Source organism: Euprymna scolopes, chromosome 32 (assembly GCF_053919585.1).
Source record: "Euprymna scolopes isolate OS-2025 chromosome 32, ASM5391958v1, whole genome shotgun sequence".
Taxonomy (NCBI): domain Eukaryota; kingdom Metazoa; phylum Mollusca; class Cephalopoda; order Sepiida; family Sepiolidae; genus Euprymna; species Euprymna scolopes.
In genome coordinates, this window is record NC_136513.1 from 4,639,643 (window position 1) to 4,655,000 (window position 15,358).

The 15,358-nt window shown below is 33.3% G+C and overlaps 1 protein-coding gene across 12 annotated transcripts in view; it reads right to left on the bottom strand.

Moving 5' to 3' along the window:
• Positions 1-592: 592 nt before the first annotated feature.
• Positions 593-15,358, bottom strand: part of LOC145256191 (1-phosphatidylinositol 4,5-bisphosphate phosphodiesterase beta-4-like) — a 521,907-nt gene continuing 507,141 nt past the window's right edge. For all 12 annotated transcript variants that reach the window (XM_080114792.1, XM_080114794.1, XM_080114783.1 and 9 more), the window contains 5 exons: positions 15,126-15,192; positions 13,292-13,467; positions 8,430-8,531; positions 2,637-2,781; positions 593-956 (listed from right to left, as the gene is read on the bottom strand). In XM_080114792.1, coding sequence (XP_079970918.1) covers positions 888-956; positions 2,637-2,781; positions 8,430-8,531; positions 13,292-13,467; positions 15,126-15,192 — 559 coding nt within the window. In that variant the 3' untranslated portion in view covers positions 593-887. The remainder of the gene's footprint in view (positions 957-2,636; positions 2,782-8,429; positions 8,532-13,291; positions 13,468-15,125; positions 15,193-15,358) is intronic.

Consider the following 15,358-nt stretch of genomic DNA (forward strand, 5'->3'; position numbering starts at 1 on the left):
ATATATATATATATATATATATATATATATATATATATATATATATATATATATATTCACACACATATACTATATATATTAATATAGAGAGCTTTTTCATAGTCCAGGAAGGTCATTTTCTTTCATTTATATATATATATATATATATATATATATATATATATATATATATATATATATATATATATATATATATATATATATATATATATATATATATTAAACTTAGCAGGTTGGTGGAGAAAAATGATTTTTGTTCTAAGATGTCAAGGAATACAAGTTGCAAATAAGTCGTTTTTTTTACTTTCATTTTTTTTTACTTTCTTTTTTTTTTAATTTCATCTTTTTTTTGTAAATTCCATTCATTATTTTTTTCACTTTCTTTCCATTTTAAAAATTAATAATAATTTTTAATATAAATCTTTTATATATTTTTTCATATCGTTTGTTCATTGTTCAATCGTTTTTTTTTTTTTCATTCTCATCTTTCAATATTTTTGTCCTTTCTTCTTCGAAAGACTTTCTTTTAAATTTAAAAAAAAGCATTGTTTTTCTTTAGATCGATTTAAAAAAACAAAAAAAGTGTATTATATTATTATTTTTTTTTTTTTTTTTTTTGAAGAGGAAAAGGACTCGTTTTTTTATCTTTTCAATATCGTGTCAACAGCAATAATTATAATATTTTCATGGTTACAACTGCAGTTGGAATAGGTTCAACATCGGCAGTGGACAAAGGATTCAGAGGTGGTAGGGGAAGTGTTGCTGGGGAGTTGGGTCAAGTGAGGTCATGGAATATGGGGAGAAGCAATTTCTTTTTTCATTTCATGATTGTTTTTGATTTTGTTGTTGCAGTTGGGGATCAGGGCGAGGGGGCTGGGGTCAGATGTCTACACAACTGCTTCTGGTTTGGAGGCAAGTTTTGCTTCTTGATGCATCATTTCAGCAGCTTTCAATGCCTAAAAAGAAACAGAATTGAAATTAAAACACAGAATTTACATTATACATATTATACTGGGTGTCCTAAAATAATCTGATGCATTTGTAGGTTAAAAAAAAAATTAATAATAAAATAAAAAAATATATTTTTAATTTTTAAATACATGTAGAATACCCTTTTATTTTAATTAGGTTAAAGTTCATTTATATCTATTTGTTCTGAAATTGTTGCTATTCCATTGTGAAATGATCCATTGAGTTTCTGAAAACTTTCATAAACGTCTGTTAATGTGTTAGCAATGAGGAGAAAGATTTGGTTGATTTGATATTTAAGACTGTGTGAAATACATTTAAAAATTAAAAATATATTTTTTATTTAATTGTTATTTAATTTTAATTTTTTTACTAACAAATGTGTCAGATCATTTTAGGACACCCTGTATATCATTTTCTACACTGATGATTGCGTAAGCATAATTCCTAGTGTCAGTAGGTATAAAAATAACTGTTAATATTTATTTGAAAAATATTTTCATTATAAAGCCCCTTTAAGAATATAAGGTTGGATCTTCTTTATGGAATTAAGAAAAGGCAGTCAATCTAAGCGCAAAATGCAATATTCCGACTTCCAGTCATTGACTACTCTATGACTGTTTACTGTTTATGCTCACTGATTTTCACTGATTTGATATTAATAAATACGTAATTTCCCTAAAGTCTTGTGTTAATTTTTTGTGGTTCAATGGCAGAATACCAGCCTAGGGAATAAAGGGTGACTTTGTAACTGGGTTTTAATATTCCAACTAACAGTAATTATCAATTCCTACCCTCATTATTTCATAAGCATGAAACACTAGTGTTTGTAGTTATAAAAATAATTGCTAATATTTATTTGAAAAGTTTTGCTTTTTATTTATAAACATATATAGATGCAAAAAATTAAAAACTGTAAAATATATTTTATTCTTTGACAGGATACTCAAAAAAAGTATATCGAAATTTCCTTAATCTGTGGAGTTTCAAAGAAATGCGTTTTTCATCAGAGGAAAGAGCAAATGAATAATATAGCAAAGCTATGAATTTGCTGATACTGGTATCATTTGAAACAGCATTACATGAAAACTAGTCATAAAAGCAAAAACAACCCCAACTTTTTTGTGCAAAGGATTTATAAAATGGGGAAATAATTTAAGAAATCAGAGGATACATTAAAAGCCAAGGATTAAAAAACCAGATGAAAAGATATGCGACATCTTTGCTGTTGCGTCCATCGCCAAACTGGAAGTGACGTAGGTTTAAATTAACATTAGTCAATCGAAAACAGGGGACAACTTACGAAAATATCAGCAAAAAGTGACCCCCTCCTTGTAGAAAAGTGCCCAGATGAGGGTGAAGGAATTAATGTTTTTAGCCAATTTTTTTATATTTGTTGTCCGAACGGTCAAGCTGCAAAACGATACCACTCTCGTGAAAATAAGACGCCGCTGTCAAAAGTTTTAGGTAGTCATACAAGCATACATACATACATACATACATACATACATACATACATTTAAACAGACAGGTGAGATTCATATTACTGATAACTTCGAACAGATTATTGTTTATAGTATAACTATTGTATATGTATAAATAAATTATACATTAGTAAAAATTAATAACTTAGATGTGAGTGATGGATGTAGAATTTGGTTTCTTACATTGACATTCTGCTGTTCTAGATCCTCCGTCTGTTGCATATGGATCTTTTTCATGGCATCAACTTGTCTGGAATGCTTCACGGCTAACCGTTTCCTTTCTTCGATAAATTTCTTTGTGTTATTTTCATTAAGTTCTCTTATTCTCCTAAAATAGAAACAAAAATATGATGGATATAGAGAATCACGTCAATAATCAAAAAATGAATTCAATCAAGTAGTAGCAAACGTTTTATATGTATGCAAAATGTCTGAAGCAATTCAAGAAGGTTCCAAGTGATTGATTGTATTAGTATATATCATGACACCCCACCTCTTCAGTAATGCTAACCAATGAAATTTACAATTTTTCTGCAATTCAACTATATCTGGCACGATTAAACTTCAATCTATATATCTGCCTTGGGTAAATAATCAGTCTGAAAAGTTAAACCGTTTCTCTGAATATTCAAATAAAATTATATATAAGAAATAAAAGATGAGATTTCAAAGTTAAATAAAAACTTTATTACATCATCAATAAGCGAAAAAAAAAAACTCATTAGGCCCTGGTATTTTGAAGTCAAATGCTTCTCATTAGTAGATAAGAAAAAGCCAAGTTTGCATAAGGACCTTAGCTTAGAAATGAGACAGAGATAAACTATATATATATATATAGCAATAGGAAGGATGCTGATAGAAAGAGAGATGTATATATAATAAACAGTGAAATATATATATATATATATATATATATATATATATATATATATATATATATATATATATATATATATGGTAATTTAAATTTAAAAGATTTTTAAGACCAGACAAGTGCAAGATTTAAAAAAAGACAACAAAAAACAGTGGATTTCATATATATTTTCATACAAGTGCAAAACCAGTACCTTACACTGTATCAGACTTAAAAACTTCAACCTCACAATCCATCTGAGGACATGGCAAGTATTAACACCAGCATGCCACAAAAAAAAACACACACAATTTTAAAGAATATAATTTTAATGCACAATTTATTAAAAATAACTCTTGCCTTTGTCTAGTCTTAAAATTTAAATTTAAATTATATATATATATATATATATATATATATATATTATTAAATTATCACCTCATTAGCCTCCTCCCGCTTTTTGCCAAAATATTTGAGTCTATAATTAACCAAGCTCTAGTTCATTAACATACAGCTGTTAAACTTCTGACTGACCAACAATATGGATTTAGACAAGCTCGTTCTACAGCAGACATCCTTACTGTAATTTCTGAACGTATATACCGTACACTAGACAAAGCAGGTGAGTGAAGTGATAGCCCTAGATATATCTAAGGCTTTTGACAGGGTTTAGCACGATGGTCTTCTCAGGAAAATCAGATCTACAGTATCACTGGATGAATACTTAACATAATTAAATCACTCGTAAATAAGAGAAGAATCCAGATTGTCCTTGACAGTCGTACATCTAAACAATATGATACAAATGTGGGTGTACCTCAGGGGTCTATCCTTGGACCTTTATTATTCCTAATATTTATAAATGACCTCCCTGATAAAAGTTTTTCTGAGATGGGTATATTTGCTGATGACACCACGACAGGCACGAGGGGAAAACAAATGAACGCATATCTAAGAAAATAGCAGAAACACTAGAGGATGACCTCCAATCTGTAGTGGACAAAATGGATGGTCTCACTCAATGCTGCCATGACTAAGCTTGTCTCCTTCAATAATTACAGAAATCTTCTCAACCAATAATAGCTACGACTAAAGATACATTAACATATATTATTATTATATATATATATATATATATATATTTTTTTTTATTACATTTTCACCCGAAACAAGGCACATTGCCACTTTGGTGTAGGGGGCTACTATCAGGGGCAGCAACTACTGGGGTACTATGTTGGGATTTGGGCAGCAAGATGTCGGTTCACGTTACACTTGAACTTCTGCATGTCAGTACAGTTGGGGAAGCAGGGACCTGGAATGGAATTCCAAAGTCTAGCGGTTCTGGGGAAGAAACTACTAGAGTAGAAAGATCTTTTACATCTAGGGACCTCTACTGCGTGGGGTGGGATTTAGCTGCCTGTTGGGTTTTTCGAGGGTGTCTACGTCATGGGGGCACAAGTGTCTGCAGTTCGTCAGAGCATTCACCATTAAAATACTTGTAGAACAGTCAGAAGGATGCAACGTTTCGTCGATGGCACAGAAGTTAAAGCTTAGATGCCAGTTCAGGGCCTATCAGATTGGCGACTCTCTTTTGAACTATGTCTAGGAGCGAGAGACTAGTAGCAGATGCACCAGCACAAATGTGATAGCAATACTCCATACATGGGCGAATGGTGGCCTTATAGAGGTACAGGATACTTTCAGGTGTCAGTAGTTTTCTAACACGGTAGAGAGAGCCTACCTTCTTCGCAGCGGCCCTGGCAATGTTTTAAATGTAATTGTTCCAACTCATGTTTCCTGTGAACGTTAGCCAAGCAGTTTGAAAGATGTACTCTCAGATAAGGAGTCACTGGCCATTGCTATTGGTGGCAGAGAAAGTTTCTTGTAATTATTGAAGGAAACCAGTTTAGTCTTGGCAGCATTGAATGTGACCATCCATTTTTGTCCCCATTCCACTACAGATTGGAGGTCATCCTCTAATGTTTTTGCCATTTTTTTAGTTATTTGTTCATTTGTTTTCTGTCATGCCTGTTATAGAGAGTGGTGTCATCAGCATATATATCCATCTCAGAGGCAGTTTTGTCGGGGAGGTCATTAATAAATATTAGGAACAATAGAGGTCCAAGGATAGACCCCTGAGGCACTCCCGCATTTATATCATATTGTTTAGATGTATGACCGTCGAGGACAACCTGGATTTTTCTCTTATCTAAGAAGGATTTAATTATGTTAAGTATTCTACCAGTGATACCGTATGATTTAATTTTCCTGAGGAGACCCTCATGCCATACCCTGTCAAAAGCCTTAGATATATCTAGAGCTACCGCTCTGCCCTCCCCTGCTTTGTCCAGTGAATGATATACGTTTTGAGATTACAGTGAGGATGTCTGCGGTGGAACGGGCTTGTCTTGTTTGTCAGTCAGAAGTTTAGCATCTGTAAGGTGATGGACTAAAGCATGGTTAATTATGGTCTCAAATATTTTGGCGAAAAGTGGGAGGAGGCTAATGGGGCGATAATTTGATGGGTCAGTTCTTTCGCCAGAATTCTTGAATACTGATACCACAGAAGCAGTTTTCCAACAGCCCGGAAAGCATGATTCATAAAGGCTTTTGTTATAGAGTTTGGAGAGAACTGGAGCTACTTCGGCTGAGCACTTTTTTAATAGCACAGCTGGGATGAGATCAGGTCCACATGCTTTTGAGGTGTCAAGGTTATGCACCTGAGCAGGGGTGATTTTTAGATCATCTAGCATGGTGTCTGTCTGCAAAGGAAAGTCAGGCTGGGTGTGGTTGGAAGTATCCAGTGTGGAGTTGGAGGCAAACCGGCTGGCAAGCATATTAGCCTTGTCGGTTGCTGAGCAAACAACCTCGTGATTGTTGGTTAGTGGGGGAATTGTTGATTGCCCATTATTTACTACACTGTTGTAGATTTTCCAGAAGTCACGAGTTCCTAATTTTTGTGCTTCGATGCATTTTTTAGTGGTTTCCATAAATTCTCTCTTAGCTGTCGCTATTTCCTTCTTAACGTTACTTCTAGCTTCTATATACTTCTGTCTGTTTGAACTGGACTTATGTCGGTTAAGTCTGTGGTATGCATGCTGCCTTTGAGCAATGGCAGTTTCACAAGTAGAAGTAAACCATTGGGGAGAGTGGGGCTTGCTATAAAATTTCCGCATGGGAATATGTATTTCAATTGCTGTTTTGAACCATTCAGTGGTCTCATTTGCGCACTGTTCAGCAGGAAGAGAAAAAATATTTCCCCATGGGACATCTCTGATAAGATCTCTGATAGCTTCCCAGTCAGCCTTTTTATAATATCTCGTTGTTTTGAGCACTGGCTCTTCAGTTTTGGGTTTACAGTTTAGGGCGATTTTGACCATTATCACTGCATGATCAGCGTTCCCGAGTGGGCTGTCAGCATTTATTATACAATCCTCGGGAACTGTGGTCAGAAACAGATCTAGAAGTGATGTGTGTTGTTCTTGCTGGTCAGGGAAACGGGTTGGAAACATAACCATTTGTGATAGGGAGCGAGATATAGCGAAACTATGTGTTGTGCTGCTTGCTGCATCTGTGTGAATAGAGAATCCAAGCCAATTTATTTGGTGAACATTAAAGTCACCAAATACATGTACTTGTGTGCTAGTGTCGAGGGAGAGTGCTGTGTCTATGCTGTCAGAGACTTTGTTTATTATGGTGCAGTCCTGGGTCGAGGGAGAGCGGTAGAGAAAATAAAAGTAGTTAATGTTATGTTGATTGTTTAGTCTAAAATACATAAATGCTTGATTGCCCATTTCTAGGTATGTTTCTCTAGTCAGGGGGAGGGTGTTACGAATGTAGACTCCAAGTCCATGCATATGTCTGTCAGAGTCCTTACGGCAGAGTGGGAGATAGCCAGGCATGTTAAAGTAGTTAGAGGGGATGTAGGAGTGTAGGTTAGTCTCGCTTAATGCTAAGATATCCGGGGTATTTATTAGGAGAAATGCTTCAACATCAACTAAATTAGTTCTAAGCCCACGGATGTTAGTGAATGCAAGTCTCAAGGGAGGAGGCAAGTTGGATTTGTTTGTCCCTACTAGGCCTGGTTTAAGCTTATTTTTTGATTGTACTGTCATCATGTTTTTAAAGAGTTTCAGTTAGGTAAGGGAGAGCTGAACAAGAGGTTATGCAGGGTATCAGACATGCAACACAAGTAGACCATTAACTGACCTTTCTTCAACTAGGACTATGGCCTCAGGAAAGCCCATCAGGGAGGAGTGCAGGGTCCCTTTCCATGCGCGACATGGCACTACAAACGTCCCGATATTATACAACTGTTGATGGAGCAGCCGCTCTAAGCGCTACCAAAGAGTTAGGGCTCCTGTACTACCAGTCGGAAACAGCAGCCAGGAACTGTCAATCCGGTACCCTCAACCCATCAGAAGAAGGTGACCTTAATCTAATTGCACAGGCATGTGTGGAACTCAAGCACTCCCAAGTGCCCAGTTTTGAGGGGTGGGATGAGTCGGGAGTGAGGAAATGGCATTCCTTGCCCTAGACAAGAAACAAGTGTTTTGTCGATTCACTGTGATAGTGTCTCTGCGCCTAACTAATAGGCAAAGAAGGAGTATGGAAGCTGGGCGATAGGCAGAGCCTATCTACTCCCTAAGCAATTTAGGTTTGCAGATCGGTAATTTGTTTACTTCAGATTAATGTAATCCAATAAATCTACTGATATGCAAATTAAGCAAAGATCGGTAATTTGTTTACTTCAGAATAATGTAATCCAATAAATCTACTGATATGCAAATTCAGCGAATATCAGTCTTACAAAATATTATTGAATGTAATATTTTATAAAGAAATATATTATATGTATATAAATAACAAAAGTAGTCCAAACTTTAGAGGTTTAGCAAAGTAAAATTTGTAAAGATTATCTGGTGAGTTGAAAAATAGTCCACAGGATCATTTGCTTTAATTTGAATGAAATGATTTCATCTCTCTATTCCCTCTCCTATTTTTACCCATCTCTCTCACTATATGCGATCTATCTTACTCCATACTCTTTTTGTTGCCTCTCCTCCCACACTTTCAAGTCACTCTCTTAGTATTTTATCCCATCTCATCTCTTCTTCCATTACCTGTCTCTCTCTGCTTTGTTCTTAATTGATTTGTCATTCAAAACGCCTTTGCTCGACTCCATTGATTGCTTTGCTTGACTTGTACGTAATTCTTTGTTGTCTCTGAAAAAAAAGAGAAATAAAAAAAAATCATTTAGTTATGTCATTCTTAAATCGGAATTTGTTTAGGATTAGCAGAAATTTGTTACATGTTAGATTACAGGGTTTATTAAAAGATAGAGATAGTTATGGTAAAACCTTTGAGTTCTTTGGTTGTTTATGAAGATAATGAGAAAGTTCAAGGAATTACCTGCAATCAATTACTTGGCCAAAATGCTGTTACACAATGGACCGAGTTTTGACTGTCTGGCTAATCTAATCATCAAATGTAAGGGAACTAAATCAATTTATTTTCTCGTTTTGCTCAGAGTTGTTCCCCTTGAACTGATAGAAAAATAAACAAGACTTTTTTTTTCTTTGGGTTAGGTTATAACAGATGTTTTTATTTTACAAGTGCAAAAACAAGACTCAGATTGAAGTTAATAAATTGACTCCCCCCACCCTTCAAATTCTATACAAGTTAGTTATAAGTTATGTCTTTTCTATCTCTAACACTGTGCATAAGTTAAATATTTTTTTGTGCTCAAAACTGTCTGCAGATGATTCAGGTTCAAAACCTGTGCTCTGCTTCAATAACGTTACAAGGCATTCTAACTGGAATCATCTCTATTGTTTTGTTTTTTGTGGTGATAAGGCTATTGAGCATCATTTATACATTTCGTATGAATCAGCTGATGATAGTTGTTATTCATTTGCTTGAATCTTGTCAGTTAAAATTCTTTCTAGAAAAACATTGGATATTTACAAGAGGACAATGTGATGACTGTCAACATTTCTAAGTGAAAGTTTTCCCATCAAACAAAACAGAATCGAACTTGCCACACACATGTTGTCAGTCGATGTCATTAATTACTTAACAACTGTCACATCTCTGTCGACAGTGAAGAGAGACTGAGGTATAATTGGTCATACTGGTATGCACCCGCTGCAAGAAAATGAAGGCTGCACGAAGGTGAAAACCTGGAACCGTTGGAATTTTAATGTAACAGAGTGCAGTAGTAGCTGAATGACAGCTAACATATACAAATGACCAATGATGTAGCATCACAGTGATGAAGAAGGGGAAAAAATTATAAAAAAAGAAAAATGTGGCCCGAGAAGGTACACATGTGGCCCAAAAGCGACAGGGGAAAAACGCATCCTAAACATGGCGAGATGAAGACAAAGTACATGTTTAACACAGCATTGGAGTAGGAGAAAACTTTTGAGCAAGAGATAAGGCATTATTTTGGAAGTACCTGTAAATAAATGTCTGTTGTTTCAACTGAAAAAGGTCAAATTATTTCCTTGTCTTTATTTCCTTGCAATTGTCTGCATAAAACTTGTGTGTCTCAAAAATATTGACATGTCTATGTTACATGAAGCTGAGGATCATGATTACATAGATTAAACATGGTAGTCCAAAATAGCTGAATAAAAGGCGTGAGATTTTTGCCCGAGAATCAGGTTACTTTTGGATGTCATGTCATTCACATGTTTTTTGAATGGGTGTTGGTTTAGCTTTTGCTTTTGAGCTGCCGTTGGTAAAGAGAAAAAACAAGGAAAAATACTGCTGCTGATATTAAGAGCAAACGTTTTTCCTGTTGTTGGTGAACAAAAGAAAGGAAAAATATGATCTGAAACCCTGCATGAATATTGAGAGCTGGCATTTTGTGCATTCTTTCAACTCTAAATAATTTACATGACTGAAATAAGAATTAATAAACGGAACACATCTTTCACTTTTCTACAAGTTCCAATGATAAGGATGAAATCCGGGTTTGTATTACTGTACACATAGATTCAAAATAATTGTCAAAAAACAAATATATAACAAATAAATGTTATCAAAGGCAAGATAAGTTACTTTTCTACCAAACTGGATATAATTTTCGTGTTTTTATTCAATTTAACATGTTTATTCAGCTCGAAAACCATACAGTGTTTACCGATGTATTGGAAAATTCAAGATGGCGGCCGACTCTCTCGTTAACACGGTAAGTTCAGGAAAAGGTGTTATAAATAATAAACTAGACAAAATACTATTAAAAACCACCGAATATATGTCAAGTTATGTCACGGTGACATATATTGAGCAAATTTCTTACAGTATTTTGTCTAGTTTATTATTTATTACACCTTTTTCCAAACTTACCGTGTTAAAGAGAGAATCGGCCGCCATCTTGAATTTTCCAATACATCGCTAAACACTGTATGTTTTTCGAGCTGAATAAACATGTTAAATTGAATAAAAACACGAAAATTATATCCAGTTTGGTAGAAAAGTAACTTATCTTGCCTTTGATAACATTTATTTGTTATATATTTGTTTTTTTGACAATTTTTTCGAATCTATGTGTACAGTAATACAAACCCTGAAATCCAATATGGCTACCTGAGACCACTTGTTTCCCTGTAAACAATAATCACTAAGACAGAGAGAATATGTAAGCTTTGAACATGAGCAATCAGTTTTTAAATGCTCTTACACATAAACAAAAATGAATCAAAAACCATACTTATAAAAAATGTATAACAGGATTTATTTGTGCTCACAAGTAATACATCTAAAAAATCATTCTTTTTTTCAGAAACACAGTTTTATAATAAAAGGGAGATAACTATTATTGAACCTATTCTTGAACAGGCAACATTTACAATCATTTTCTCTCATTTCTTATTCATGCTTCCAATTGCTATAACTTAATCAATGTTGAGTTTAATTGCTATCAATTAATCAATGTTAATCTCAATTGCCATAAATAAATTAATTTTAATCTTAATTACTATAAATTAATTAATTTAAATCTTAATTGCTATAAATCAATCAATGTTTATTTCAATTCTATAACTTGATATTAAAGAAAGAAAGAAATTGTAACAAGTGATAAATAAATATATTTATAAATATTGCATTAATTTCATGCAAATTGTAAATATTTGTATTATAATTTGGGTATTGAGCTAATTATATTCGATTGTATTGAAGAATTTAAGAATTTTTATTAATTTGTGTCTAAATTATTGAAAGTTTATGCAAATCAGAAATATTTGAAATTTCACTTGATTAATCCTTATACTGCCTTTAAATGAAGCTTAAGTAAATCAAGGCAAAAGTTGCTTTAACAATCATATATCAATTGGCAAAACAAAATGGTTGAAAAAAAAAAAATATGATGTAGGTCTTCATTTAGTTGTTCCAAGGAACTTCTGCATTTAAATGATTAAAAGAAAAGATATGGAGTAGGACTTTTGGAGTTAAAATAACAAAATGTATTGACGGTGCTTATATAGTATTAGGCACAAGAGAAAATTGCATTTCCAAACAGGAAAACTTTTTGATATCAGACCAAAATAGAATTCAAGGAAAATCACTCTTTTTTCAGAAACGCAGTTTTCTAATAATAATTGTTGAAAATTGTATCATAAATAAAATTTTCTTTTTAATAAAGTGCATTAATTTAATCAAATAGTAAAACACACTTCTGAAGCCTTTGTCTTGTTTAGTTTAAAAAATTAGGAAAAATTATCGAGTAGAATTTCAATTAAAAATAAAACCCAGTTTTATTGTATTTTGCTGCTCTGACATTGATAATTGCAGAAATCCAGTAAAGCAGGGGGAGATAAGTCAGTCTGTCATTTAACCAAGTAGTAATAAATAGCAGATTGGGAAAATATTATATAAGCATTTGACCAATAATTCTTATTGCTGTATATGCAAGTGAAACATAGACTCTGCTGACAGAATATGAGAGAAAACTAAATGTCCTTGAAATGGAATTTTAAGAGCTATCATTGAAATAACTCTGAAAAATAGATAAAGAAATGCAGATATTAGGAAAAAATTTTAATAATCACAGATTCATCAATTACATTATTTTTTTAAAAAAAAAAAGAAAGATTTTTCAATGTTTGGACATGTTTCTTAACTACCAGATTCCAACTATATTAATCTAGTATATCTATAAAAGCGAGAATGTGTGTGTGTGTGTGTGTGTGTGTGTGTGTGTGTGTGTGTGTGTGTGTGTGTGTGTGTGTGTGTGTGTGTGTGTGTGTGTGTACATTTCTCAACCTATATACTCAACAATTTTTTTATCTACAGACTTGAAATTTGGTATTCAGACATGTGGAAAAGTTTTAAATCCAGTTTCATCTGGGGAAAAAGGGCTGCTAAAAGGAAGAATTGATACGTGGGAGGCCATAGGATTTTTATCTGTCTTCAACTGTTTCACAACTGCATATGCGTGGTCATGAAATATGACAGCTTCCTATTTGTTAAGTATAAGTTTGTTTGAAAACACTATTTGAAAGTCATGGCAAGCTGGTGTAATGGTTATCGTACTTGACTCACTGTCTTTGGTTTTGATCTCAGCTTGAGTATTTTTTTTTTTACTTACAAGAAGTGAACTGTTTAGAAAAAACAATACTCGCTTGCATACATCTCAGTTTCTTTCCTTTTTCTTTTTTTACTTCATAGTTTTTTTTAAGGAATGTAACATTGCATTTAATACCTAAGGTATTTCTATTTATAATCAGTAAGAATTCTGCATTAATTAAAATATAATATTTATGCACATTTTATGACTGGGAAACACTGGGCGGCCTGCTAGTATGTTATAAAGAAGACGTCACTGAAGAAACATCAAAGGGATAGAGCAATCAGATGTTGATATTCTTATGACAGCTGGAAAACTGTGATAAGTGGTAGAATTTTGTTTTTAAGCATGAGGTGAAGCTCTCTGGCATATGCATATAAGTCGAGTAATATGATGATGAAGATATACCTGTCTTGTTTAGTTTCAAGTTCTTTGAGTTGGGCTTGATGTGCTTCCTCTAGCAGTTTGGTAACAATGCCGTTTTGCTGTATAACATGCTCCTTATTCAGTTTGTGTTCCTCTTGGAGTTGTGACTCCAGCATTTTTGACCATTCTTTAGTTTGACCCGCAACCAGAACCGTCACCTGAAAAAGAGAAATGTAATAGAATAAAAAATAATAAGATTTGAGGTAAGAATTCAGATTAACAACATAAACAGAATTCAATGAAAAATTGTGTTATAGGTGATAAAAATGGTCTTATGATGTTCGGTTTTTTCTTTTAATTATTAAATGAGAAAGCCTTTTGAATTAAAATCTATTTAGGATTATGCATGTAATCATGAGAAACAATGTTTGAAATGTGTAAATACACTAGAATAATAAAGATTTTAACAAAAAAGGAATTGGCACCATGTTGTTTTTTATAGCGCTCAAGATGCAAGCAACATTATTTTTCCCCCCTATTACTGTGTAATGTTAAATTGATTTTAATTCCTAAACGTTCTTAATGCGGTAATCTGTAAATAAATATATTTTAAGCATGTGAAATCACTAAATTAAGTAAGCTGGAAGTGTTTTCTGTCCGCCAGTTCCTTTTTTTAAGCTTGAAGGCTCATCAGATAAATGCTTCACCCCTATATTACAAGGATGCAAGTCCCTAATGGCATAAAAGATGAATTAAAAATATAATAAAAATGAATTTCCCAACCTTTCACATGTACTCTGCATGTGTGTGTTTGTGTAGAGAGGGTTGTTTGCTGGTGTTTATTAGGTACAACCTAAAATGAATAGTTATTTCCCTTGGAAATAAAAAAGGGAGAGTTATCACCCTTGAGAAAAAGGAGATCCATTAGTTTGGGAGGTAATCAGTCTTGCATCACAAACTTTAATCATCACATTTCCAGCAATTAAAACCTAACTATTTTGCTCTGTAAGCTGTTAAATAAATCTGCTTAAAGTTATACTTTATTCTCTCCTCACTTTTAAATTGGCATTAAGCCAATAACTTGTATCATCAGATGTTTAACGACCTATCAACCATCATAAGGTCATTTCAGGTCAAATATGGAGAGAGCAGCAGAAAAAATCATCAACATTTTTCCTATTAATCAACTCCAATCAGTTTCTACTAAGAATGTCAAAATTAAAAGAAAGACACAGAGTGTGCATGCAAGGGAAAGAGACAGGAAGTCATTCTTTGATAAAACCCCAAAAGTCATTTACCCCCCCCTCCTGCCTACTACTATTAGGAATCATTTGTAGCATGTGTCGTTATGGTAAAATGATACTTTAACTCTCAGAGAACACCTGTCATAAGAAGAGAAAGGAAAGTAAGATAGAACAAAATGGCAAAAGGAAGAGGAAGAGAGAAAAGAAACAATAAAAGAGAAAGAAAGCTAAAGTGTGATGAAAGAAGAGCAAGAGCAATAAATTCCAGTGAAATAGCAACAAAAACTAAAGAGGTAAGACAATAGTGAAATCAGTTTTTCTTATTAAAAAAATTTAGATTTCAACCAAAAAATGGAGAACTCAGATTACTGCAAGTGATTTAAGAGAAAATCTGCTTTTCTTATAAAAAAAACAAAAAAGCAAAGTTTTGTTAAAAAGAAGACAGCTGAAATTCCTGAGATTAATAACATTAAGAAGAATATGTAGGTTGTACCATCCCATGACAGCACACTTGTTTGTCAGTGATTATATTCCCAACACTTAGTATTTTCAAACTGGTCACCCAAGTAATACTAAGTTGGATGGACCTCACTTAACTTTGCAGTTTTATTTTAACAAAACAACGCATTTACCTTTGACTGGTGCTCAGCTAATAGAGCTTGGACTTTCTGTTCCATACTGCCTTGATTAAAATCCTCTCTAGAAAGAAAAAGTGAAAAAATACAATTATGAGTTGTGATATTACAACAAATACTTGTTAAAAATAAGCTATTATTGGGATGACATGAAAAAAAATGGTGTGTTAAGAGGTGAGCGATAGCAATCACAAACAATTTAATGGGATTTAGATAATCACATTAATTTA